Consider the following 25,136-nt stretch of genomic DNA (forward strand, 5'->3'; position numbering starts at 1 on the left):
TATGCTCTCATTTCCAACTGGGGGAGAAACAGCAGTTCGATTGAAAGAATGAATAAAGGGATTTCCCAGCAAAGGTTGGTCTTCAGTATCTTTAATTTAATATTTTTTCTGGTGTTAAATAATAAATAAAAGTTTATGAAACTGATTCTGGAAATAAGGCCTGAAATAATTAGTTCCCCTCTGCATGCTGTATTCTGTGTCAAATTGAAAATACATATCTCATTGAATTTTTCCTACCTTTATGAGTTACTGAGAAGTAATATGGTCCTGTTCCTTTAAAAAGGGAAACATGGAAGGGGTGGAGTTTGCCATGTCACTGGGACAAGAAAGTAATTTAGTCTCTGAAGAGCAGGAAGGAGATGACACCTGCTGGGCCTGTGGGAAGGAAAGAAGCTAACAGCAGTGTCTGCACCCTGGCAGGAGTCTCTGTAGCAGAGCTCTGAGTTGTGCTGGGAACTCACCTATCCCAAGGGAGGCTGGTGCTGCCTGAGTTTGTTAGTGTAGGTGGATTGCTCCCAATGCAAGTAATTAAAATTTAAGTACAGTCAGAAGGTAAGTGGCCGAGCCCCTGATCAGCTAATATCTATCTACTTTCAGGTAGACTGGCTAGTTTTTGTTGAAGGGGGTAGACTATGATATGAATCATACATTATTTTTTCACAAGTAAATTTCACAGTTGATGGGATTGGGAGTGGAGGGGTAATTCTTTTTGAAAAGCAAAAGCTTAACCCTTATCATTTAATTCCTCTTTTAGGACATGGCTAAAGTAGGGATGAGGAATGTTCTGCTCAGTTTGTGCAAACTTTTTTTTTCAGTGATAGAGCTGTTCCAGATCCTCATTTTATTGATGAAACAATAGGTGCAGAGAGGTAAAAACTTGTTCCCAATAAGGATTTCTTGGTTTATTAGTAGTAGTACTTTGTTTTGGTAAATTTCTCTCATCTAAGCTGCTTGAACATTTGCTTAGTGCCAACTTAAAAAAGAAAACAAACTTTTTAAAAGTTTTCGTTGTTCACCGTTGGCAATGAAAAAGATCAGTTCTGCCCTCCCCCAGGAGTCTTGATTTGTTTGGGTAATGGTGGTGGGAGAGAAGAAGGCACTTTGCAGGAGCCAAACAGAATGCTAGAGAAGCATCTGTTGTTTCAGTTGATGCTTGGTGCTTGGGCTTGAAAGAAGGAAAGTCAAGAAGAGAGAAGGTGGGCTCCCTGCTAGATAGACAGGAGCCCATAGTCTACACCCACAGAATAACTGAGAATATTCAGAGGCAGGGTCTTGGGTGGCTTTTGGAGACGACCTCTGTCAGAACAGATCAGAACAGCCCAAAGCATTCAAAGTAAGTAGCAATAGTGTTAAAAAGGAATTACTCTTTTTCCTCAAGTTTGAAGTGACAGCTGAAAGTCATCATTGGTGTTTTTTGGGGTTTTTTTGCTGTGCAGTTTGGTGTGAATTTTCTAAGAGACAGATAACTCTGTTCCTGTTTCCCATCCAAAGAAATACTAAGGCTAGAAAAGGAAGAACAGAGGTGGACTTTTTGGAGGACTTGAAATTGAAACTTTGTGGATATGAACTGGCTCAGTATTTCCCATACTGGCAATATTGTTGACCTTGGGGAAAAAAACTCTTTATTATTATAAAGTAATCCATGTGGGCTTTTATGCCAGGCTTGCCATTCCTTAATTGCTGTACTTTTAAGTTTCCTCTTAAAGAAACTATTTCCTACTTCTTAAAGAAGGGAAACTGCTTTGTGCTCACTTAGAAAAATTATCCATGTGTCCATGAATAGCTAACGTAAGTTTTTTTTGTTTTTTTTTTTAATGTAGTGAAAACATACACATGGGTTGGGCCTTTTGTTTCTGCAGTTACCCTGACATAAGAATCAATTGCCAGATACTGTTCCTCTGGGGGTGTGGGTTTTATCATTGTCCTTTAACCTCCTGGTTCTGAACACAGAGGTGACCCAGTCAGTGCTGAATTGTTTTGGTGAAGTTTGTGGAGCTGGTTCCTCCTTTGAATTCACTTTCTAGCCTGACAACAACTATTAAGGACAGTTGAGAATTTGCTTGGTAAACAGGTCTATTGTTGACATAAATGAACCAAAATATGTCTTACTGATAAAAATCATTTTCAGGATGGTAAAAAAAATTACAATGTTAAGTACTTCTGTATATGTCAAATAAGCAGTTGGAAGTGAGCTCACAAATTTTAGAGTGGATTTTGAGTCTGTAGACTTAGAGGCTTCAGCTTTTTGGAGTTGTTAATCAAAAACTGTAGTTTAATAGTCCTGGCTGATGTGGCTTAGTGGATTGAGTGGCGGCCTGCAAACCAATGGTTCACCAGTTCATTTCCCAGTCAGGGCACCTGTCTAAGTTGTAGGCCAGGTCCCGGGTGGGGGGTGCGTGTGAGAGACAACCACGCATGGATGTTTCTGTCCCTTTCTTTTCACCCTCCTTTGCCCTCTCAATAAATAAATAAATAAATAAATAAATAAATAAATAAATAAATAAATAAATAAATATTAAAGAATTTCTAGAATCAAACATTTAAAAGATGTAGTTTATTAATGTGTGTTTTCTCCCCTCTCAATAATTTTCTCAGCTGTTATGAAATATTCACACTTCTAAAAACAAGTTGATGAAACAGCCCACGTTGGGACTGGTATTTTGGATTACTTATGTGTTGTAATTAGGAGATAGTTTAATGTTGTACTTGGAATTTACTTAAAATATGTTTGAATTTAAATTGGAGTGATTGTTATTTGCTGGTAAATGATTCTCCCTTCAGATTTAGTTGCAGAGCACAATGGAGAAGCATGTAGAGAGAGGGTGAGCTGTTTGGTCCCTTCATTATGTTTGGGTTTTTAATGTCAGGACTCTGATGTTTTTAGAGAAAAGAAATGAGAAAACAGCTGTGGAGACTGTCAGTATCCACACGAACTTACTAGGATTTTGGCCATAACTAGAGCCCACCTGCATAGAGTTGATGATTTTTGAAGCTGGATGATGGGCACACTTGGGTTTCTCACACTATGCCTTTCTACTGTTGTGTGTTCGAATCAACCCTTCCATAATAAAAGTCACTTTAAAAAAATAGAGCCCAGTTGTCTATAAGGCTAGCTTTTCTTAACCTTCTTTAAAGTTATAAAAGAACAAAACAAGTTCATTGTAGTGAGTTCCCCCAAAATGGACTTTTAGCGATTAAAGTGCAGTTTTATTTAGGGCCATGTGGGAATTACTATTTTAGATTTTTAAATATCTTACAAAAAAGTAGGTAGATGTTTTAATTCTCCATTACAGGTAAAAGAATCAACACCTTTAACTGTGAATGTCACCTACCTTTTTTAGCATAATGTAGGAAGCCACCTGTAATCACTAGCTAAACAATTACACATAAAGTAAGAAGTAAATGCTCTAACCTTTCTGTCCCCTTCCTTTCCATACCTTCCTTCATGCTCCACAGAGGTAACCATTGTTTATAGTTTGCTTTAGTGCTTATATAGATCGGACTTTTATTTACTGATTGATTTTAGAGAGGAGGAGGGATGGAGAAAGAGAGGGAGAGACAATTGTGTGAGAGAAACATCAATCAGTTGACTCTCGCAGAGTCTGGGGACCCTGCTGCAACCCAGGCAGATGCCCTGACTGGGAATTGAAACAGCGACCTTTCGTTTTCTGGGACAACGCCCAAACAACTGAGCCACACTAGTCAGGGAATAGATAGGTCTTATATGTACACCTGTACCTATGTATTACACATTCTTAAAGGAAGTTCTACCAAGTTCCATATAATTCACTAAAGTTTGAGAATTTTAGTAATGATTTTTTTACCCTAGAGATAACCACACCTGCTCTTGATTCTGTTTCTCTTTTCCCCTCCACTTTCCACAGGAGAGCATAATCTCCTGAGAAAAGTGTAAAATAGTAAACATGTCTAATATTTCATCTGAGCTCTGCTTTCCTACCCCTAAAACTACCCAGTGGCATACAGAGCACAAATCAGTCCCACAGCTTTGCCTACAATCCTTTGCAAATTGTGAATTCCTTTTCTTTTTTCTTTAATTTTATTTATTGATCTTAGAAACATCAATTTATTGTTCCACCCACGGATACGTTCATTGGTTGACTCTTTTATGTGCCCTAACCAGGGATTGGACCTGCAACCTTGGCGTATCAGGATGACGCTTTAGTCAACTGAGCTACCAGGCCAGGTTGCCTCTGTCGCGTGCGTGCGGGCGTGTGTGTGTGTGTGTGTGTGTGTTTGTGTCTATGAGGATGTGTTTATTACAGCTGGGGACAGTGAAACAAGAAAGGGCTTAGCATAGAAGAAGCCACAGCGGGGGAGCCTAGGCTAGGCTACCTGAGTGCCCTGGGAAGTCAGAGAAAAGGGAAGCTTTGGGATCAAGGTCAGGGGATCAGCCTGGGACAAACTGCCAGCTGCCCATTGCCTTAGAGTTTAGTAGGAAACATGTGCCTGTGAAGAAGGAAGTGGAGGAAGAAAGAAAAGGGAATGACGTGGGCTGTTCCCCAAAAGGAAAGTGTGCATGTATCTTTTCTTTATCTCCCATCATTTGTGTCTTTTTTACCAGCAGTTTTCTAAGGGAACTAGGATAGCTAAAATGGTTTTGAAAAAGGAAGAAATTGGAGAATGCTTGCTTGGTTGTCATCCCACAAAAGCAGAAGGTTGCCTGTTGGATTCCCAGTCAGGGCACATGTTTGCGTTGTAGGTTCAGTCCTCGGTCAGGGCACACAGAAGAGGCAACCAACCGATCCATGTTTCTCTCTCACGTTGATGTTTCTCTCCCTTTCTCTCTCCCTCCTGTCCCCTCTCTCTAAAAATAAATAAATAAATCTTTTTTAAAAAGTACTACAAAGCTATAGCAGTCAAGACTGTGGTGTTGGCATAAGTGTAAACATGACAGATCAGTGGAATAAAATTGAGAGTATAGAAATAAACCCTCACATATATGATCAGTTGATTTTTTTTTTTTCAAAGATGCCAAAATATTTCAGTAGGGAAAGAATAGTCTTTCAACAAATGGTACTGGGACATTTGGATGCCCACACAAAAGAATGAAGTGTAGACCCTTACCTTACACTGTAACACAAAATTTAAATCAAAATGGGTCATAGACCTAAATGTAAGAGTTAAAAGTATATAAAATTGATACAAGACAACTTAGGAGTAAATCTTTGTGACCTTGTGCAAACCCTTCTTCTTAGACATGAGAGACATCGAAAGCACAAACAGCAAGAGAAAAATAGATAAATTGAACTTCATTAAAAAAACAAATTTAAAAACCCTTGTGCTTCAAAGGTTAGCATTGAGAAAGTGAAAAGACAATCTACAAAAATGGGAGACTGCAAAACGTGCATCTGAAGGACTTGTATCCAGGATTTATGAAGAATTATACAACTAATTAAAAGAACAATCCAATTTGATTTTTAAAATGGACAAAGGATCTGAATAGACATTTCTCCAAAAGAAGGTGTACCAATAGCCAATACACGTATGAAAAGATGCTCAACATCACTAGTCATTAGAGAAATAAAGATCAAAACCTCAGTAAGGTAGCACTTGACACCAAGATGGCTATAATAAAAAAGACAAAATAACAAGTGTTGAAGATGTAGAGAAATGGGAACCCTCATACACATCTGGTGGGAATATAAAATTATATAGCTGCTTTGGAATATAGTCTGTCAGTTCCTCACCAAATTAAGCATAGAAGTATCATATGACTGAGCGATACCACTCCTACTTATGTATCCAAGAGATAAAAACATCTTCACACAAAAACATGTGCCTGAATGTTTATAGTACATTATGCATAATAGCTAAAAAGTGGAAACACCCTCAATGTTCATCAGCTGATGAATGGATAAAATATGATGTATCATGGTGGGAAAAAATGATTGATGTACTACTGGTAACATGCTACAACACTGGTGAGTCTTGAAAACATGCTAAGTGAAAGAAGCCAGTCACAAAACCCCACATGTTGTGGGATTCTGTGTATATGGAATGTACAGCACAGGCAAATATGTAGTGACAGAACATGGGTTAGTGATTGCCTAGGACTGTGAGGGTGGGGGGTGCATGGAAGGAAGTTTTCCGGTTTAAAATTTCACGCTATTTTTCTGCCATGTCCTGATTAATTTTGAGAACAGTGCTGCACTGAAAGGCCTGGTGTAACAGGTACATTTTAGAGCAGGGAATCCCCACAGAAAGAGGCTGGCGTTGAGCTGCCCCTCTGAAGGATGGATCCTTTTCCAAGCAAGGACCGTTTTTTTACCTTTGGTCTTTATGTTCAGGCTTTTTGGTATTAGTCTCTAGTTACACAGAGCTCTTTGTTCTCTATAGCTGGCTGTAGCTTTCCTAGTTTAGGCTCTCTGAAATTATCTGCAGCAGAAACATTCCTGCTGTCTTTGGCAAGGGACTTGTTTTTGCATTGGATGTTCTGAGTCAGGTTTCCGGCAGAGCCTATTTCCATTCTTTGCATATGTCATGAGTTAGAGATAGGGGTAGGGGAAGAGAGCTGTTAGCTGCTTTGGTTAAGCATCTGAGCTCTTGTGGTTCGAGGTAGTTACGCTTCTGAGATTGATTTTTATTTTTAACTGATCAAATTCACAAGAGATTGGTAGGTGAGGTATACCATGGGGATAGCCCATAAGGGTAATGGTGACTCTGTCATAATGTTACCATTTGAATTCTGAACTTAACGAGCTGTATAGAACTATGGGAGAGGGGGGAGCAAGTTGCCGTCTATGCAAGTCCTCACTTCTGCTTCTGTAAAACAGGTATAGAATGTACTTAATGAGGTTTGTGTGTATAAATGAGATAATGCTGACATTTCTAGCTTCTTGTCTGGCACATCTTAGTAAATGTTAGCAGTTGTTACTGATAAAGTGCCAGGGTCTCAATTTCCAGTGGATACAGATCTACCAGGAAAGCCATTATCTACCTAGGGCAGTCTTTTCTGGTAGGCAGGTTCATCCAGAGACTAAATTCAAGCTACAAGAGTATTTGATGAGCATATTCAAGATATAGAGCCGGAGAAGCTAGATGTTCTTACTAAGTCAGTCAAAGCAGAGTAGCTAAATTATCCTGCTGGAGGAAATGATGTCTTCCAGCCTTTCAGGAGAGTCCAATTTAAAGTCTTTTTCCCCTCTGTCAACATAAATATTCTGTTTATAAACTTTATATTGTTAGATACAAATGCACCGCCACCCCCCAGCTTGTCTCAGCCAGAAGCAGGGCAAAAGTCTTTTTGTTTGACTTGGTTAACTTTTAGGTTTATTGATTGTTTGCCTCCTCTATGCGCCCTGACTGGGGATTGAACCTGAAACCTAGGTAACATGCCTTGACCAGAAATTGAACCCACAACCTTTTGGTGTATGAGACAACACTCCAACCAACTGAGCTGCACTGGCAAGGGCTAGGTGGGTATTTTTCTTTAGATAATTATTATGGGTCATGAAACCATAGCCACCTTTTTCTCTGAACTTCTATTTTCTACCTTTAGTATTCAGTATTCCTAAAACTTGTGTGTTTATAAACTCATCATAGGTGATTCACATTTCAGTGTTTTAGTGTATCTTAATGATATTTACATCTTAAATTAGAGATTTTCCCAAAAGGATTCCGTCTCATGTTGAGATTTTTGCATTTCTCTTTGGAGGATTATTTCTTGGGAAGATTTCCATAGGTGATAGTTCTTAACCTTTGTTTTGACCATGAGTTTACTTTTAAAGGGTGATATTTATTAACTGTCCTGAAATTCTTTAGGGTTAGATCTTATTTGGGATCTTTAACACTTCTGCTTCCTTGAATTGATACTTGGCTTTTCTGTCATGGTACCTTGGAGTAAGAGTAATAAAGTTTGATGATAAAGGTACTTCTGTGCTTTTGCTGTAGGGAAGCAGGTGCTGCTAGCAGAAGAGGCTGGTGTTTATCAGAATACGTTGAACATGGTTTGGTCTTACATTGGTTGTAATGCGGACATTGAAGTGATAGTTAACTCCATGAGAATGCTCTGATATGCCCTTTGAGATACATGAGATGTTTTGAAATTGAATATATCCTGTGAGATAATAATTTTGATATTAATGGGAATGAGAAAAGGAAATAAAAACAGTGACTTGCCCAGCAGAGCCCTATATAGACATTAAATAAATTACAGTAGTGAAGCCATTCAAAACACTTAGATGTAGGGAGGTGGAAGAGGGTAGAGGGGGGATAAACAGTGATGGAAAGAGACTTGGGGTGATGAATACACAATACAATATACAAGTGATGTATTATAGAATTGTATACCTGAAACCTATATTTTATTACCCCATGTCACCCCAATAAATTCAATTTTAAAAAATGTGTAAATATCCAGAACTCAAACTGTTTGCCATAGGCATTAATTTGCTAGCCCAACTCAATTTCCATATCCTTCCATGGGTTAAGAGAGCTTTAATTAAGCCCTGGCTGATGTGGCTCAGTGGGTTGAGTGCTGGCTTGTGGCCAGAGGGTCGCTGGTGCAGTTCCCCATCAGGACACATGCCTGGGTTGCTCACGTGCAGAGTTCATGGTTAGAGGCACGCAGGAAGTGACCAATTGATGTGTCTCTGGCACATTGCTGTTTCTCTTCCTCTCTTTCTCCCTCCCCCCCCAAAAGTAAAAAAATAAAATCTTCAGAAAAAAAGCACTTTAAAGGACTTTTCAGGTTATAGTATATTTGCCTTAACATTTTTATTTGCTTTACTGGTAGTGAATCTTCTTTCTATAAAAATAAACAGTTAAGTATTTTCTGATGAGACCTTTTTGAATATAAGCCTAGTATTTACGGGTTGAAGGCTACTAGTGTGGTTTCTGTGTATTCTGGCCAAGTAGTTTGCCAAAGCTGGAACCCCAGGGTGGCCTGTTGAGAGGCTTTACTTGGCACTACTTAATTTTAGAGACCCAATCTCCTGCCAAATGTAACCTCTCAGTAGGCTACCTACAACATTCCAAACATGGGGCAAACTGTAGTCAGTATTCCCAAAGTGTGTGTTCTGGTGAATTCAGCAGATGTCTCTCATGTGCCAAGCACAATGCTGGCGTGGCGTAGCACTGGGGACACTAGGAAGAAATGTAGCCGATGTGAGAGGGCCAGAGGGGTAACTTAAGTCTTTCTTATCTTGCAGGGGTTTTGATTTAGAGAAGCTTGCTTTGGCCTTCTCTGCCAACATTATTCCCTTTTCTTGGAGTTGAAAAATAAGATCTGTGTTTTTAACGCTATAAAAGCCATGTAATTGTATATCTTAAGAACTTTGTTGTATTATGTTTTACGTAAAATGCATCTGTTCTTCGAGAGCTATGTTCTTTCAAGGACCATTGATCTGCTTGGTAATTAGACAAGTGGTTTGGGTGGGGAGGCTTGGGCTTTGAAAAGGGTGATGGGACTAGAAACTACATCCCAACGGGCTCTGCAGAACAGTTTGAAAATGAACCCTTGCTCTAAGTGACAAAATTGTATCTGAAATTATTTCAAAGGACTGTTTGAAGTTCTACATTTGGGTTTTAAATAAAAAGCGGGGGTGAGGGTGGGGGATTAAACAACAGTTGTATAAATATAGGATGGAGAAGGAGGACATCTTGCATCTGAAGAATTATGAAAAAGGACTTCAGTGCTTAGTGACTCAGAGCCAAAACATGAGGTGTGGCTACCAGAAAGAGAAATCTTAGAAACACATTAATAGAGTCTAAATAGTTTTCTATTAGGCCACATTTGGAGAATCACATTAAGTTCTGAGTAGAACAGTGAAGGAGAACAAACAGGAATTGATTCATTGGCAGAGAGGGTGATAATGTGGATAAGAAACCACGTCATCTGAAGAATTACAAAGTTGAGGATATTGGGTTCATACCAGGCTTTTAACTGGCACTTTAGGAACTAGGTCTTATTATTTCTGCATCCTAACATGCCAAACACATAATACTAGGAAGGACTAACCCTCACCCTCCCCACAATTCATTAAAAATTGTGTATTTTTACATGTTTAAACCTCAGTCACCTTCAAAGTACTCTCCATTTGATGCAGTACACCTATTGAGACATTTTTTTCTACTGCTCAAAACAGTTTTTGAAATAATCGATTTTGATACCTTAGTGCTTCTGCTGTTTTTTATTTCACTTCTTCCACGTGGCACAGTGTTTCCATTTGAGGACTTCTTTTCATCCAGGAAACAAACGTCCATGGGGGAAGATCTGGGTGTGTAGGGCGGGATATGTTTTGGGTCAAAAACTGCTCAGTGTGGTGTGGGCAGGTGCACTTGTAAATCACTCTTTGTGAAATGGGCAAATGCATTGAAAGAGTCTTAAAAAAAAAAATCCACTGAAGCCAAATGCAGCCTCTCACAATGCCAGCTGGGATACTGTTACGGATGGGTTCCTAGAACACTCACCTGGGGTGGGGGAAGCCTGTACTACAAGGGCTCTGCCTTCCAGAAGATAATTCTGGTTTTGATCCCTCCTATCAATAAATATTAAGTATTGATCATTGCTATCAAATAGATAGTATTGGTCACTAGGTGTGGATTCTTTTAAAATGCTGGTGTAGAAACCTGGCTACCTATCTTAATTGTAGGAATCTTTTTACCCAAAATAGTTGTTGAGAGGACATATTTTTACCTCATGTCACATGTCATAGCCATGAGCTATCATGCCCACAGTTTTGTAGGGACAGTACTTTTTCATAAAGTTCTTAATGAAATAGTATGTCCAGCCAGGAAGAGTAGTGTGAGGGGGCTTCGCCCGCAGGCCCTCCCCCCATGAGAATAAGTCTACCAAGATGCGATCTACTTGGGGAGGAAAGATGGCTGATCTCTCAAAGGAGAAGGGCCAGGAACCTGTTCCTCAATGGGCTTTTATTGGGTTCAATTTGCATAGGAACACAGTGCATATATGTAAAGCTCATCAGTCTTTGTCAGGCAGAAATGATTAAACAATAGATAACATTCAGAGAACTATGAGGGCTTATTCTGAGTCAGGGTCAGATAGTTAAAGGGCCATAAAACTTTGGGGAACAAACTCACCTCATGCTTAGACCCTTATTTAAATTGAGGGTATTAGCAAAGTAGGTTTCATAGGATTTTATGCATTCTTTCTTAAACCTGATTGCCTCAGGGAACCCACTGTTTCCAGCACAGGGCCGCATTGACCTCCAGCATTGTTTCAGACGTAAGGCATTGTTTCAGGCTTAAGTCAGGCAGGGGAAGTAAGGCAGCCAAGAGATTAGGAGACTTCTTGCAGATAGAATGAAGACTCAGGCTATATCAAAGCCAAGGGGTGAGGGTCCATCATCCCCTTTTTCTATAGCCCCCCAGGTTCTTCCCTGAGGGCCCCTTAGCCACCATGCCTGTCTTAGGTCATCCTTCCTATGAGGAATCTTACCCGTCATTGGCTAACCAGTCACCCTCCAGGGGCCAAGCAGGGTGAGGTGAAAGGGCAGAGGCAATGCCCCTGCAAAGAAGATAAGTTATATCTCTTAAGTGGCTTACGGTCCCAAGGTCTCTTACTCAGCCTTAGCTAGGAGGGGTTACAGTTTCTGAAACCAGGCAGGGCAGTTCCCAGCAGAGTAGGCATTGTTGAAGAAGCAGGACTTCCTTTTGGGGAAATTATAGTTTGAACAGAAACAAAACACTAGGTACTTGTAACATGTAAAAGGTGCTAAGTTGATTTCTGAGATAGTAGTTATCTGTCTCACTTCCTATTATGTTTTTTGAGCATGGACATGGAAGGAATGTCAGAAGTGGGAAAAGCTCTGTTTGTATGAAGTGTGAAGGCCTTCAAAATAGAATTGTGAGTGGTTTTGAGTGAATTTCGATAATTTGATCAGCTGGCTTTAGTTACGATTATCACTACCTTAAATTAAAATATATATTATATATTTGTGTATGCTAGGAGAAGAAACTTCACACCTTTGGGACACTTCCCTTTCTTTTTATGTGACTTGCTCTTTTGTTTCTTTTTTTAAATTAGAAAATTATTTAAATTATTATGAGTAAGGCTTATGGTCCAGAACAGATAAAGACTTCTGCACATATATGGTTAAGACTTGAGTTCTATTTGACAATTTTTCTAAAGATATGAAGATACTGTTTGCATATAAAGTATGACAGATAACATCTTTTATTGGTATTGTCTTTACAATTTATAATGTTGCCATATCACTATAGTGGATAGATTTGCTCTATCAAAGTATCTTTAAAAAAAAAATAGCAAACTGCTATGAAAATATGTTCAGCCTAAATAATAATTAAAGAAATACAGATGAGAACAGCTATGGAATGTCAACATTAAATTACTGAAGATAAATAAGATCAATGAAACCTCTTATATTAGTTTCTGCATGGAAAACCCACACACATGGCTGGCCACTGTGCAATTTGTTCCCATTTTTCTTTATTTTTTTCCAACTTATTCTTTCTTTATCTTCAGGTAGCAGCTTGAATGTCACCGCTTGACCATCCTATCTACATGACTTCCACACTGCATGTGTTTGCCAGCATGTGTTCTTTGTCTTCTTCCTAGTTCTTACTCAGAGTTTGTACCTGCAGTTTTGCTTGCTTGCTTGCTTATTTGTCTGTGTGTACGTAGATTAGAAGCTCCATGAAGGCAAGGATCAAGTCTACTTTTATTTAGCATTGTTTACCCACTGCCTAGATAGAGTCCTCTTGAATGAATTGTTTCACTTATTTGCAGCTGCGGTTTGTATCATCCAAAGTTATTCCACTTAATTCTCAAGGTATAATGACATTTTTAAAATTAGTTTTCAGCCCTGACCAGTATGGCTCATTTGTTTGGGCGTCATCATGCAAAGTGAAAGGTCATCGGTGTGATTCCCAGTCAGGGTAGATGCCAGCGCTGCTGGTTCTGTCACTGGTTGGGCGCATGTGAGAGGCAGCTGATTGATGTTTCTCTCTCACATCGATATTTCCCTCTTTCTCCCTCCCTTCCCTTCTCTCTAAAAGTAGACAAACATTTTTTTTACAGATTTTTATGTATGTATTTTTAGAGGGAGGAGAAGGGAAGGGAGGAAGAGAAACCTCATTGTGCAGTTGCCTCTTGTGTGCCCCCAAATGCGGACCTGGTCCGCACCCCAGGCATGTGCCCTAACTGGGAATTGAACCGGCGACCCTTTGGTTTACAGTCTGCCGCAATCCACTGAGCCATAACAGCCAGGGCTAAAAATAAGTCAGTTTTAATTCACATTAAAGAAGTTCCAGGAGTGTGAGTGGGGGTGGTGTTGCAGTATTGCTACTCTTGAGTGTATGTGTCAATTCTGGTAAGTTTAAAATACGTAGATGTGTTCAGTTCTGTGTCTGTCTAGGTGACAGCTTTTTCTCTTAATAAAAATTAACTTTTTTATTTTTCTAATTTGAGGGTTGGAATGAGTATTTACTTTCCCACTAACTGTTGCCTTTTTTCTTTTAAAGTTTGATATTCTCCACGTGTTGTGTAACTGATCTCAAAGATTTTTATTTCTGACCCAAGCTAAAATTGAAGATGGGACAGAGGTGTTGCTAGGCAAAGATATCCCTAAACTTGTGACAGAAAAAAGCGCTTATTCAGCAAGAATGAACCTGCAGAATCCCAAACTATGCTGAAGGTCAACCAGCAAAACAAAATGTATTTTCAGCATTCAGTTTCTGTAAATTGCTCATTACACTTCAAACTCCTATCTCTGAGTTAGGAGATATCCCCGTACCCTGGCTTTGTACAGTGACACTGCTGCCAAAAAATCTGTTACAAATTAGAGTATCTTTGACCTCAGTAGAGCATACAACACTCTGATCCTTTTGGCAGGATCTAGGCTATAGAGGTCTGTGGTGTCCTCATTATGTGGCCTCTTCCTCATCACCTGTTGTCTCTGGCTCACTAGCAGTTTCTCAGACCTCCCTCAATTGTGTCTCTGAGATTATGGTTATTTCCCCTACAAGCTGGAGTTACAGCAGCTTCCTGGACTTTCTGCCTTTCCAGAAGTTCTTAAAATTCAAACCTAATACTTGAATATAATAATTAGAAACAAATATCACCTTTCAGTTTGTCTCTTGCCTCCTTTACCATGTCCTAAACTTGGTAAGAGTGGGGAAGATTCATATTCATTAGTTCTACGGATCTGTGAATGACTTCTGTGTGGAATAATAGTGGTTAAGAACACTGGCTTGGAGCCAGGTTGGCTGGTTTTAAATCTGTAAAATGGGACATAATAATGCCCTATGTGCTGGCTGGTATGGCTCAGTGGATTGAGTGTCAGCCTACGAACTGAAAATAAGCTGGTTCAATTCCCAGTCAAGGCGCATACCTGGGTTGCCTGCCAGGTCCCCAGTTGGTGGTGTGCAGGAGGCAGCCAATTCGATGTTTTTCTCCCTCCCTCACTTTCTAAAAGTTTATCTTTCTAAAATTTTATCTTTCTAAAAATAGGTAAATAAAATATTTTTTTTTAAATGATGCTGTCTTTGAGGATAAAATTAAGTTCATAAAAATTTTAAAAAGTTCATAAATAACAGAAGTAAAACCAATTAAAGGCTGAAACAGTTATTAGTAGAAGTTTATTGTGCACACACCAAAAAGACAGTTTGCAAACCAGGAGCACTCAAACCAAAACAAGGAATGAGGCTTAGGGGTCTATTGTTACAAAGCAGCTTATATGGTGAGAAAACAGTGATGATTCTTCTCAGTGATTGATTATAACAGAATATTCAGTGGTTGGTTCATACAAACCTTGGGAAACAGTCCAAGTTTTGTTTGATTTTTTTTTCCCCCCTAAAGGCATAAGCAAGAAATGGCACAGGTCAGTGCAGCCTGGCGAAATGAGCTGGATTAAGCTTTAGTTGTATGCCTGACTGATTTTGTCTGCTTAGGGAAGTGTGAAGGCTGGTCTCTATTTGTTATTTATTTTAGTGCTTCTGGGTGTTAAATAAATAAGAAAGATGAGATTTCTGCTGGTAGAAAGCTTACCTTCTCTTCGTAGTTGGGCAAAGATGGAAAAACAAAAAAGTAAACAGGGTAGTTTCCAAGTACTGAATTGGTTTCTCTGAAGAGAAAAAACAAGGTACTGGATTAGACCCTAGAGAAAGACTGGGTAGTTCCTTTTCATTGGGTGGCCAGGGCAAACCTCTGAGCAGATAGCTTTTGAGCTGAGATCTGAATAACCCTCCCTAAAAAAAAAAAAAATCTGTGAGGTAGGAGAGGGTGAAATATTTGTTGGTTATTATTTTCCCTTCACAATCCCTAGAGTTTTGGCCTGGTCTGGCTAATTACTTAACTTTGTAATCCTCTGCTGATCCTTACTGTTCCTGGTCTTAGGTAGACACATGCTTTTAGCACTTTAAATTTTTGCTTCTTGGAGAAGCCCAAAGTCTAGTAGTAAATAAAAAAGGATAAATGAGTCACCTTGACAATGCACCTTGCTGACCAAACCCAGTGGTCACTTGGTAGGGCAACTCTGAGGCTCTGTTCATTCCTGTAGTGGGGGGAAAGCAAAAAAAAAATAACCCTAAAAGAAGGTTGATGCCAGAAGAAAGTAATGTGGTTCACTTTATAAATTACTTTAGTCCTATGTTTATGAATTAATATCCTGTATTTTATAGGATACAATATGTACATGTTGTGGTATTAAAATATTTGAGAATACTCTTACACTTTTAAAACTTTTTCCTTTTTTTTACTCTCAAATCTTTTTTTTAAAGATTTTATTATTTATTTTTAGAAAGGGAAGGGAGGGAGAAAGAGAGAAACATCAGTGTGCAGTTGCTGGGGGTCATGGCCTGCAACCCAGGCATGTACCCTGACTGGGAATCGAACCTGGGACACTTTGGTTCGCAGCCCGAGCTCCATCCACTGAGCTACGCCAGCCAGGGGCACTTTTTCCATTTAAAAAAAATTATTTTAGCCCTGGCTGGCGTAGCTCAGTGGATGGAGCGCGGGCTGGGAACCAAAGTGTCCCAGGTTCGATTCCCAGCCAGGGTACATTGCTGGGTTGCAGGCCATAACCCCCAGCAACCGCACATTGATCTCTCTCTCTCTCTCTCTCTCTCTCTCCCCCTCCCTTCCCTCTCTAAAAATAAATAAATAAAATCTTTTAAAAAAAAATAAATTATTTTATTTACTTTTAGAGAGGGGGGAATGAAGGGGAAAAGTGAGGGAAACACCAATGTAGGAGAGATACCTCCCATTGATTGAGGGGACCTGACCTGTGGGACCCAGGCATGTGTCCTCACTGGGGATCAAACCAGTGACCCTTTCAGTTTACAGGCTGGCTGGCGCTCAATCCACTGAGCCACACCAGCCAGGGCTTAAAACCTTCTCCTTGGAGGTAAGTATTAAGGATATGCCTTATGACTTTAAGGTGCAGGGATTAGAGAAATGATCAGATGTGTGCCATTTCCAAGATAGACCATAACCAAGATACCATTGCATATGGTTTCTTTTGTTAGAACTGGGACAGACTTGTCCCAGGTCATTTCAGGTTATCTAACTTAGTTCACAGAACCTGTTTGCATATTAAGAAAAGACCTTGCACTAAATGTTGCTAGCTCTCCTCATTTTTGCTGGTGTTTTATAGCATTCCCCAGTTTGAGTTACATGCCAAGTTTTCCATTTTACTGGCTTAGGAGTCAAATCCTCCTTGATGAAAGATCAGAGTGTTTTAATCAGTTATTTCATCTTTGTTTGTTTGTTTGTTTGTTTCTAAGTGTCCAGAGAAGTTCAAGTTTACAAAGGAACCCTCTCATTCGTATGAATCTATTTTCTTACATTAGGTGTAATTGAAAAGTGACTGACCCTTTCTTCAGAGATGTCAAAAACAAACAAATCAAAGTCTGGATCTCGTTCTTCTCGCTCAAGATCTGCATCAAGATCTCGTTCTCGTTCATTTTCGAAGTCTCGATCCCGAAGTCGATCTATCTCTCGTTCAAGGAAGCGCAGGCTGAGGTAAGTAGGTGTGATTGTATATTGAGGTTATCTTTTGTTAGACTCTTTCTGTGAATGTGATATGCTTGTGGGCGGGAGGATTGGCTTGAAGTGGAGGTTGGGTTGTAAGATATTCCAGGTTTCTTCAAATGCTACAAATCCAGATCAGCTTTCCTTGCTATACTGTTTGCCTAATTCCTTTTCTCCTCTGCCAGCACATACTATTTCTCATCTACTTCGGAAGAAAGAGCATTTTTTAAAAAAAATTTTATTTATTTATTTTTAGAGAGGGAAGGGAGGGAGAGAGAGAGAGAGAGAGAAACATCAGTGTGCAGTTGCTGGGGGTTATAGCCTGCAACCCAGGCATGTATCCTGGCTGGGAATCAAACCTGTGACACTTTGGTTCGCAGCCCGCGTTCAATCCACTGAGCTACGCCAGCCAGGAGAAAGAGCATTTTTTAAAAAACTTGAGCTGTTTGCTTCAAACCTCTACAGCTGATTATTTTTCAATGTAGGTTTATCTTTTTGAGGCTTGGACCAGTTTATTTTCATCAGGAAAGAGAAGATGGCTGATAGCTAAGAGGATTAATAATATGATCAACGTTACAGGGAAAGGAAGTCTTATCCCACTAAAATAAACCTTAAAACACTTAATCAGGAGTCATTTGTATACGCCTGATATGCCTGTTACTAACAGGCTGCATCTGTTCAGTAAACTCATCTTAAAACTGTAAAACATCTAAAATCACTATTGTAGACATCACTTTGTCTTCTTATTAAATGTGCAAATATGCAAATAATTCTTTTGAATCTTGCTAACATTCTTTAATTCTGTCAGTTTTCACACCTTTAGGTGGTATTTCCTCATTTCAGTTATGTCTTACAATAGGAGGCCGGACCTCCTGCATCTTTTCCTCTTGATATGTATTGAGTTGGGTCTTTCATTCTTTAAGATTTTTATTTTCTTTTGTGAGTAGATGAGAACCTTTCAGTAGATACAAGTTTCTGTATGTGCACTAGGGAAAGAAATACTGATGTGTTAAATACCAAAAGGGGATTCTGCACAATTTTGGTTTTTTTTTTTCAGAATTGCACTAAGCAGGAAGGTAATTTTTCACCTTCCTGCCAAGTTTTGCAACTTGGAATCCCCTCCTGTTTATTTCTGATGAGTTTCTAAAATTCTTTTTTTTTTTATCCTCACCTGAGGACACGCTTATTGATTTTAGAGAGAGGGACCATGTGGGGAGAGGGAGAGGGAGAGAAACATTGTTGTGAGAGAGAAACATCCATCAGCTGTTTCTTGTACATGCCCCCACCAGGGATGGAACCTGCAACCCAGGTATGTGCCCTGACCAGGAATCGAACCCATGATCTTTGAGTTTATGGGACAATCCTCCAACCGAATCACACTGGCCAGGGCCAGAATTCTTTACTTAAATGAATTGATTATGAAATTTCAAGTAAACCTCAGGAGAAGTTGTTATAAGTTTTATTTTTGATGGTTCACTAGTACCGTATTTTTAGGACTAGAGCACCTAGCACCTAGGTTTTATTTTATTTTTTAATTTATTTTTTAATTTTTTAAATTTATTTTTAGAGAGAGGGGAAGGGAAAGAGAAAGAAGAAAGGAAACATCATGTGTGGTTGCCTCTCACATGGCCCCCACTAGGGACCTGGCCTGCAACCCAGGCATGTGCCCTGACTAACCGGCGACCCTTTGGTTCGCATCCCGTGCCCAATCCACTGAGCTACACCAGCTAGGGCAAGATGCACCTAGGTTTGAGAGGAGGAAACTAGGAAAAGAAATTTTTGAAGCAAGAAATGTGGTAAAATATTTAATAACCTGTGACCCTGCTCCACCGCCCGCTGTCCACCTCCCTGCCCCCCGTGAGTCAGGCAAGCTACATTTGGCCTATAAGATGTACTCCTTTCCTCCTGAAATTTGAGGGGGAGTGTGTCTTATAGTCGGAAATTATGGTATTTCTAAATGAGTCTATTAAACAAATGGTGGGAATTTTTTTTGCCTCCTAATAAGAACAAATTAATTTCTTAAATGGGGTCTGTGAGAAGCCTTCCTGAAAATTAACTTCAGACCAGACAGTGAACAGAAAGTAGGTGTGCGTAAGTATTGATAACTCCAACATAATGTAGAATAGGAAGTTAGAAATCTTGAGTCTCTCCCTCAAAACAAAAGAAATAATAGACTTTTTTTTTTCCAAGATGACATTACAGCTGAGGGTAACTGTTCTTAGGTTTCTTTTCCCCCCATGTTTTTTTGGGCCATGCATTTTCCCAAACTTTGTTCAAGCCCTAGACTAGATAGTCTGTCAGTTACCCAATTGTGTCAGAGTCTATATAAATAAATTTATCCCATCTTTTCAGTCTCAACAAAAAAAGAAGAGGGGAGCCCTGGCTGGCATAGCTCAGTGGATTGAACTCGGGCTGCGAGCGAAAGTGTCGCAGGTTTGATTCCCAGTCAGGGTACATGCCTGGGTTGTGGGCCATGACCCCCAGCAACCACACATTGATGTTTCTCTCTCTCTCTTTCTCCCTCCCTTCCCTCTCTAAAAATAAATAAAATCTTTTTTTTTTTTTTTTTAAAGAAGAAGAGGGAAAACCCACTGAATAAATTTATACCTATGTCAGGAAATTACTATCAAGGCTTTGGGACTGAGCAAAGACTTGAGCAAAGAGTTACTCGTAGTAACTCTTCGCTTGCACCCGGAGTCTTTTGATTTGGCCAGATTAAACCTCAGTTTCGGTTCATTTGGTCCTGAAAGGTAACATTTTAAAGCTCTATGTAGTAAATGGAAACTAAGTAATTGGTTCAAAAACAAGAGGCTATACAACCAAGATGGATGACACAGATTGAGAAATGTTAACCACCTCTGAAGTATTTGTGATAATTGGAACTCGGGACATATCTGTCTGGACAGAACTCTTTCCTTTTTTCTACCAATCATTTGGCGTCATTGACTTGGCAAATGGAGAAATATCTTAGGCAGGCAATATGTGCTGTGGTAGGTCTAGAGCCATTTTATGTGCTATCCTATTCCTAGAAGATCATTATTGGAGGAATTTCTCCACGAGTAAACATGTTTTCATACTTGATTCTAGTCTGACTTCTCTGTTTTTTAGAAACAGATAAATTTGCCACTGGATGCTCAATTCTTATTTCTGGCTTATCTGTTTCATGATTTTTTTCCCTTTTGTTTTCCTTCTCCTACAAGGAAAGTGTACTATCCAGAGAGTTTGAGAAACCATGCCTTTAAATTAATTTAACTTCTGAGTTCTACAGAATTGGAGAAATTTGATTGTTTCCTTGTATTTCACAGACTGTATCCTTTCAAGTGACTTTTTGTAAATAACCTCATTTGCAATCTGCAGAGGCTCATGTTCCTGCATCTGTGCAGTGACTGCGGGTTTGGATGCAGTTTGCCACAGGGCCTTCACTAGTAATTGGTGACAGAAGCAGCGGTAGCCTCTGAGGATGGGCACATGAATTAAACCCTCCTTAGTGAGGATGGTACATCACCTCCCTCAAGTATAGCCATTTAATTGGGTCATACTCAGTTTCATAGCCTGCATCTGCCTCTTCCTCCTTCTTTTCTTACATTGTACTGTTTTCGAATGAGAAGTGTGGAAGGTAAGTTGTTTTTTTTTTATTGTACTTAAATAGCAATCATTAACCAGCAGCATAATGCATCGTCTTTGCCAGTTGCTTTTGTTCTTGGGGTAAAGGACCTGAGCATTGCAGGTAATAAAAGTAGTAGAAAACCAACCCCACTTTATCTTCTTTAGATTAAATTAATATAACTTTCTTTTTAAAAATACTATTTTGTTTTAGCTGTTAAAGCCTGTCACATTTGCTAAGTGGAGTTATTTACAAAACAAACAGTCTGTTTCCAGTCAGGCCTGTTGAGTAACTGAAGGTTTTATTGTATATGTAAAGAGAATACTTTTGGAAAGCATTTTCTAGTAGTTTTACATATTTCTAGCTAACTACTTAGGAGTAGTGATTAATCTTAATGATCCATATCATAGTTGACAAGACACGTGGTATCCAAGAGCCCCAGTGGGTTTCTACACCAACAAATCCAGTCTTTGACTTTTTGATGGAAACAAAGCTGCCCTGTCATTGACAAGCCTGACGTTCATGGACATGTAATTTTAACCAAGTTAGGTCACAGTTGAATACCCATGTTTTTGGAAATGTACCTTTGCCGAAGTTAAGAGTTCTATATTTTTAAACAATAAAGAACATGTTTAGGCTTTAGGTTGACTTAAAAGGTACGTATGGGAAGGGGTATTGTTTTGTAGTTTCTCTTTGCTAATCTCCTGTGTACTTGGGTGTCTACAGTCAGATGGTGCCCTCGTGTGGCACCTAGGTAATATCTTGTAGTTGAGCCACAGAAGCGGACCTAAATAGAACATTCTAGGTCCCCAGTAAAAAACTAAAACTAATATTTGTATGCTTTGCTGTACTGATTTCAATGAAAAATTCTGTAAGCTTTGAACAGATATGTTCTCCAAGTTCCTGTTTAAGTGGTCTTTGATTTAGACCTGTTACTGTGTTTTTTACAAACCCAGGTCTTAGTGGAATCTGAGAAATCAGCCCTGCAAGGACAGTGAGAGGTGAATAAAATGGGGAGTGGTGTGTTGTAACAGAATAGAGGCCGAAGGACCTGAACTGTTATTACCTGTCTGGGCACTGTGGGCTCTCAGCAATTAGTATCCTGTAGTAAAATGGCTGTTGTTCAGTTTACTGCACTAAGAAGATTTTTATATTTTTTCACTGTAAACATATCTTCATTTAAACTGCGCTATAAAATTAATGAAGCAATCTTGGTGTCTCATTTATTAAAGCAATTCTTATATCTGTTTCTGTATTTAATATGGCCCATAAGCAGTAGGATTTAATAAGTGTGTATCCTGTGAGCAGGAATTTCAAAATGTTACTTTTTTGTTGTCAGGTTTTTCATGAATGAAACTGCTTGTGTCAAAAATTTAAACATTCCCCCCCCCCCCACCCCTGTCCCCTTTCAGTTCTAGGTCTCGTTCCAGATCATATTCTCCAGCTCATAACAGAGAGAGGAATCACCCAAGAGTATATCAGAATCGGGATTTCCGAGGTCACAACAGAGGCTATAGAAGGCCCTATTACTTCCGTGGGCGCAACAGAGGCTTTTATCCATGGGGCCAGTATAACCGAGGAGGCTATGGAAACTACCGCTCAAATTGGCAGAATTATCGACAAGCATACAGTCCTCGTCGGGGCCGTTCCCGATCCCGGTCCCCAAAGAGAAGATCACCTTCGCCACGGTCCAGGAGCCATTCTAGAAACTCTGATAAGTCTTCCTCTGACAGGTCAAGGCGTTCCTCATCCTCTCGTTCTTCCTCCAACCACAGCCGAGTTGAATCTTCTAAGCGCAAGTCTGCAAAGGAGAAAAAGTCCTCTTCCAAGGATAGCCGGCCATCTCAGGCTGCTGGGGATAACCAGGGAGAAGAGGCCAAGGAGCAGACGTTCTCCGGAGGCTCCTCTCAAGATACAAAAGCATCTGAGAGCTCGAAACCCTGGGCAGATGCTACCACCTACAGCACTGGCTCTGCATCACGGGCATCGGCAGTGTCTGAGCTGAGTCCCCGGGAGCGGAGCCCTGCTCTGAAAAGCCCCCTCCAGTCTGTGGTGGTGAGACGGCGATCTCCCCGTCCTAGTCCTGTGCCAAAACCTAGCCCTCCACTTTCCAGCACATCCCAGATGGGCTCAGGTCTGCAGAGTGGTTCTGGGTACCAAGCTGGGACACATCAAGGTCAGTTTGACCACGGCTCTGGGTCCTTGAGTCCATCCAAGAAGAGCCCTGTGGGTAAGAGTCCACCGGCCTCTGGCTCCACATACGGCTCATCTCAGAAGGAGGAGGCTGCTGCATCAGGAGGAGCAGCCTATACAAAGAGGCAAGTGTCCGGTGTCCCCTGCCTGGTTGTGTTTTTGTCCTACCAGCTGGCAGTTTGGTTGTAACACAGTCTAAATTGGAGCTGTGATTAACGGTAAAAAGGTAATTCCTATTTCCTAAACTTTTCATTATAGCAAACTTTAAAAGCATCACCCAAGGAAATCTTAAGCTTAACTCTAGCTTTCCTACCTTCCTGAATTTGTATTGCAGCATAAAGTTTCTTTAGACTACTCTGCAGTGATGTTTTCACATTTAAAATATGCCTTGGATTCTACCAATGTAAGCCAGAGAACAGTAGAGAGTTGTGGGTCAGCTATCAAAAAAATACGGTCTTTGCCAAAATGAATGGCCGCTGGAGTTGTTAGACCCCCTAAGACCCACCACCTGCTATGATTGATCTACATCAGCCCATCAGGGTGAAGAGCTGCACCCTCAACCCTCCAGTTGAGGAGACTGGGCAGAATGGCAAAGTCCAAGGCTTAGTCCAGAAAGGCCTTGTTTTAAAAATCACAAGGTGGGTGTATGTCCCGGTAGGAGCCAGCTGCGCTGCGCGTTAGGAGAGGATGTAAGAGTGCTTCTATCTTTGTACCCTGGGTGGCACGGTGAGTTGGAACCCAAATCTTTGTGTGGTTGGTTGTATGGTTTGGGGTGGCAGAGTTGTCAAGAGGGAATTACTGGGCAAGGGTTTTTTGTTTTTTTTTTTCTTTTTCTTTTCTCTTGTTAGCATATTCTTTCATGTCCTTCTGTCCTTTGATTCTGTTGTGCCGTATTTCTTCGCTAATGGTACAGAGGAGATGTTCAGAATCTGTACTTTTCAGCTTTCAGTAAGTCTACTTGAAAATGTAAGTTTTGTTTCTTGCCAGAACTGTGGATGTCGTTAGAAGGCTTGGGCATGAGCTCTCCTTTTCCATAAGAAAGAGTAGGGTGACTTTTGCCCCTCCCCTCAATTAACATGTATTTTGTTTCTATTTGTGTTTGCAGTATATTTCATATCTAGATCTTCTAGGTGACTTGAAGCAAATTTGAAGTCTCTTTTGAGACTTGTATTTCCAAATGTGAGTTGTATAAAAGCAAAACAGTCCAAGGTTGAACATTCTATGTTAACTTTGCTGAAAGCAGATTGTAAGTGACTGAGTGAAGGTTGGATAAGACCTTAATTTTTTTTTTCCTAGACCACTTACAGGTAAGTAGGTTTTTTTTTTAGTATCCTAAAAGTTACCTTTATTATTTTCTTTATGGTTTTTTAAATAAGACAACTCTGTGGAGCAAATATTTTTCCCTAAATTAATAGAAAGTGACCAAGTAGAAAGTCCTTTTGGTAACACAGTAATCCACAGGGCATGTTTAGTTCAGAAATTCAAAAACTCAAGTCCACGTGGTGATGTTTAGATCAAGTTGCTTAAGAAATCTTTTGTGTGTCTCTCTCATGTTTTTGTAACTAGGTATCTAGATGAGCAGAAGACAGAGAATGGAAAAGATAAGGAACAGAAACAAACAAATACTGATAAAGAGAAAATGAAAGAGAAAGGGAGCTTCTCTGACACAGGCATGAGTGATTCGAAAATAAAATCTGATATGTTTGCTTCCAAAACTGATTCTGAGAAGCCTTTTCGGGGCAGCCAGTCTCCCAAAAGGTATAAGCTCCGAGATGACTTTGAGAAGAAGATGGCTGACTTCCACAAGGACGACCTGGATGATCAAGATAAGGACAAAGCTAAAGGAAGGAAAGAATCTGAGTTTGATGATGAACCCAAATTTATGTCGAAAGTCATAGGCACAAACAAAAACCAGGAGGAGGAGAAGTCAGGCAAATGGGAGGGCCTCGTGTATGCGCCTCCCGGCAAGGAAAAGCAGCGGAAAACCGAGGAGCTGGAGGAGGAGTCTTTCTCAGAGAGATCCAAAAAGGAGGATCGGGGAGGGCTCAAGAGAACCGAAAGTGGGCACAGGGGGTTTGTGCCTGAAAAGAACTTCCGAGTGACTGCTTACAAGGCAGTCCAGGAGAAAAGCTCATCACCTCCCCTAAGAAAGACCTCTGAGAGCCGAGAGAAGCTAGGAGCCAAAGGAGACTTTTCCTCGGGGAAGTCTTCCTTTTCCATTACTCGAGAGGCCCAAGTCAATGTCCGGATGGACTCTTTTGACGAAGACCTTGCAAGGTGAGATGTAGCCCTTGATGGGGACTTCAGTGGCCTAATTGGTGTCTCCTAACCCCTCTTCATAAGGACATTCCGAAAGCAAGACAGGCC

At 40.1% G+C, this 25,136-nt stretch overlaps 1 protein-coding gene across 3 annotated transcripts in view; it reads left to right on the plus strand.

The window, feature by feature from the left end:
* Positions 1-25,136, plus strand: part of THRAP3 (thyroid hormone receptor associated protein 3) — a 61,993-nt gene that overhangs the window by 24,848 nt on the left and 12,009 nt on the right. For all 3 annotated transcript variants that reach the window (XM_045858834.1, XM_045858836.1, XM_045858835.1), the window contains exons 3-5: positions 16,792-16,963; positions 21,989-22,894; positions 24,336-25,046. In XM_045858834.1, coding sequence (XP_045714790.1) covers positions 16,827-16,963; positions 21,989-22,894; positions 24,336-25,046 — 1,754 coding nt within the window. In that variant the 5' untranslated portion in view covers positions 16,792-16,826. The remainder of the gene's footprint in view (positions 1-16,791; positions 16,964-21,988; positions 22,895-24,335; positions 25,047-25,136) is intronic.

The sequence above is a fragment of the Phyllostomus hastatus genome, unplaced genomic scaffold, assembly GCF_019186645.2.
Source record: "Phyllostomus hastatus isolate PE091 unplaced genomic scaffold, TTU_PhHast_1.1 phas_scaffold_182, whole genome shotgun sequence".
Lineage (NCBI taxonomy): Eukaryota > Metazoa > Chordata > Mammalia > Chiroptera > Phyllostomidae > Phyllostomus > Phyllostomus hastatus.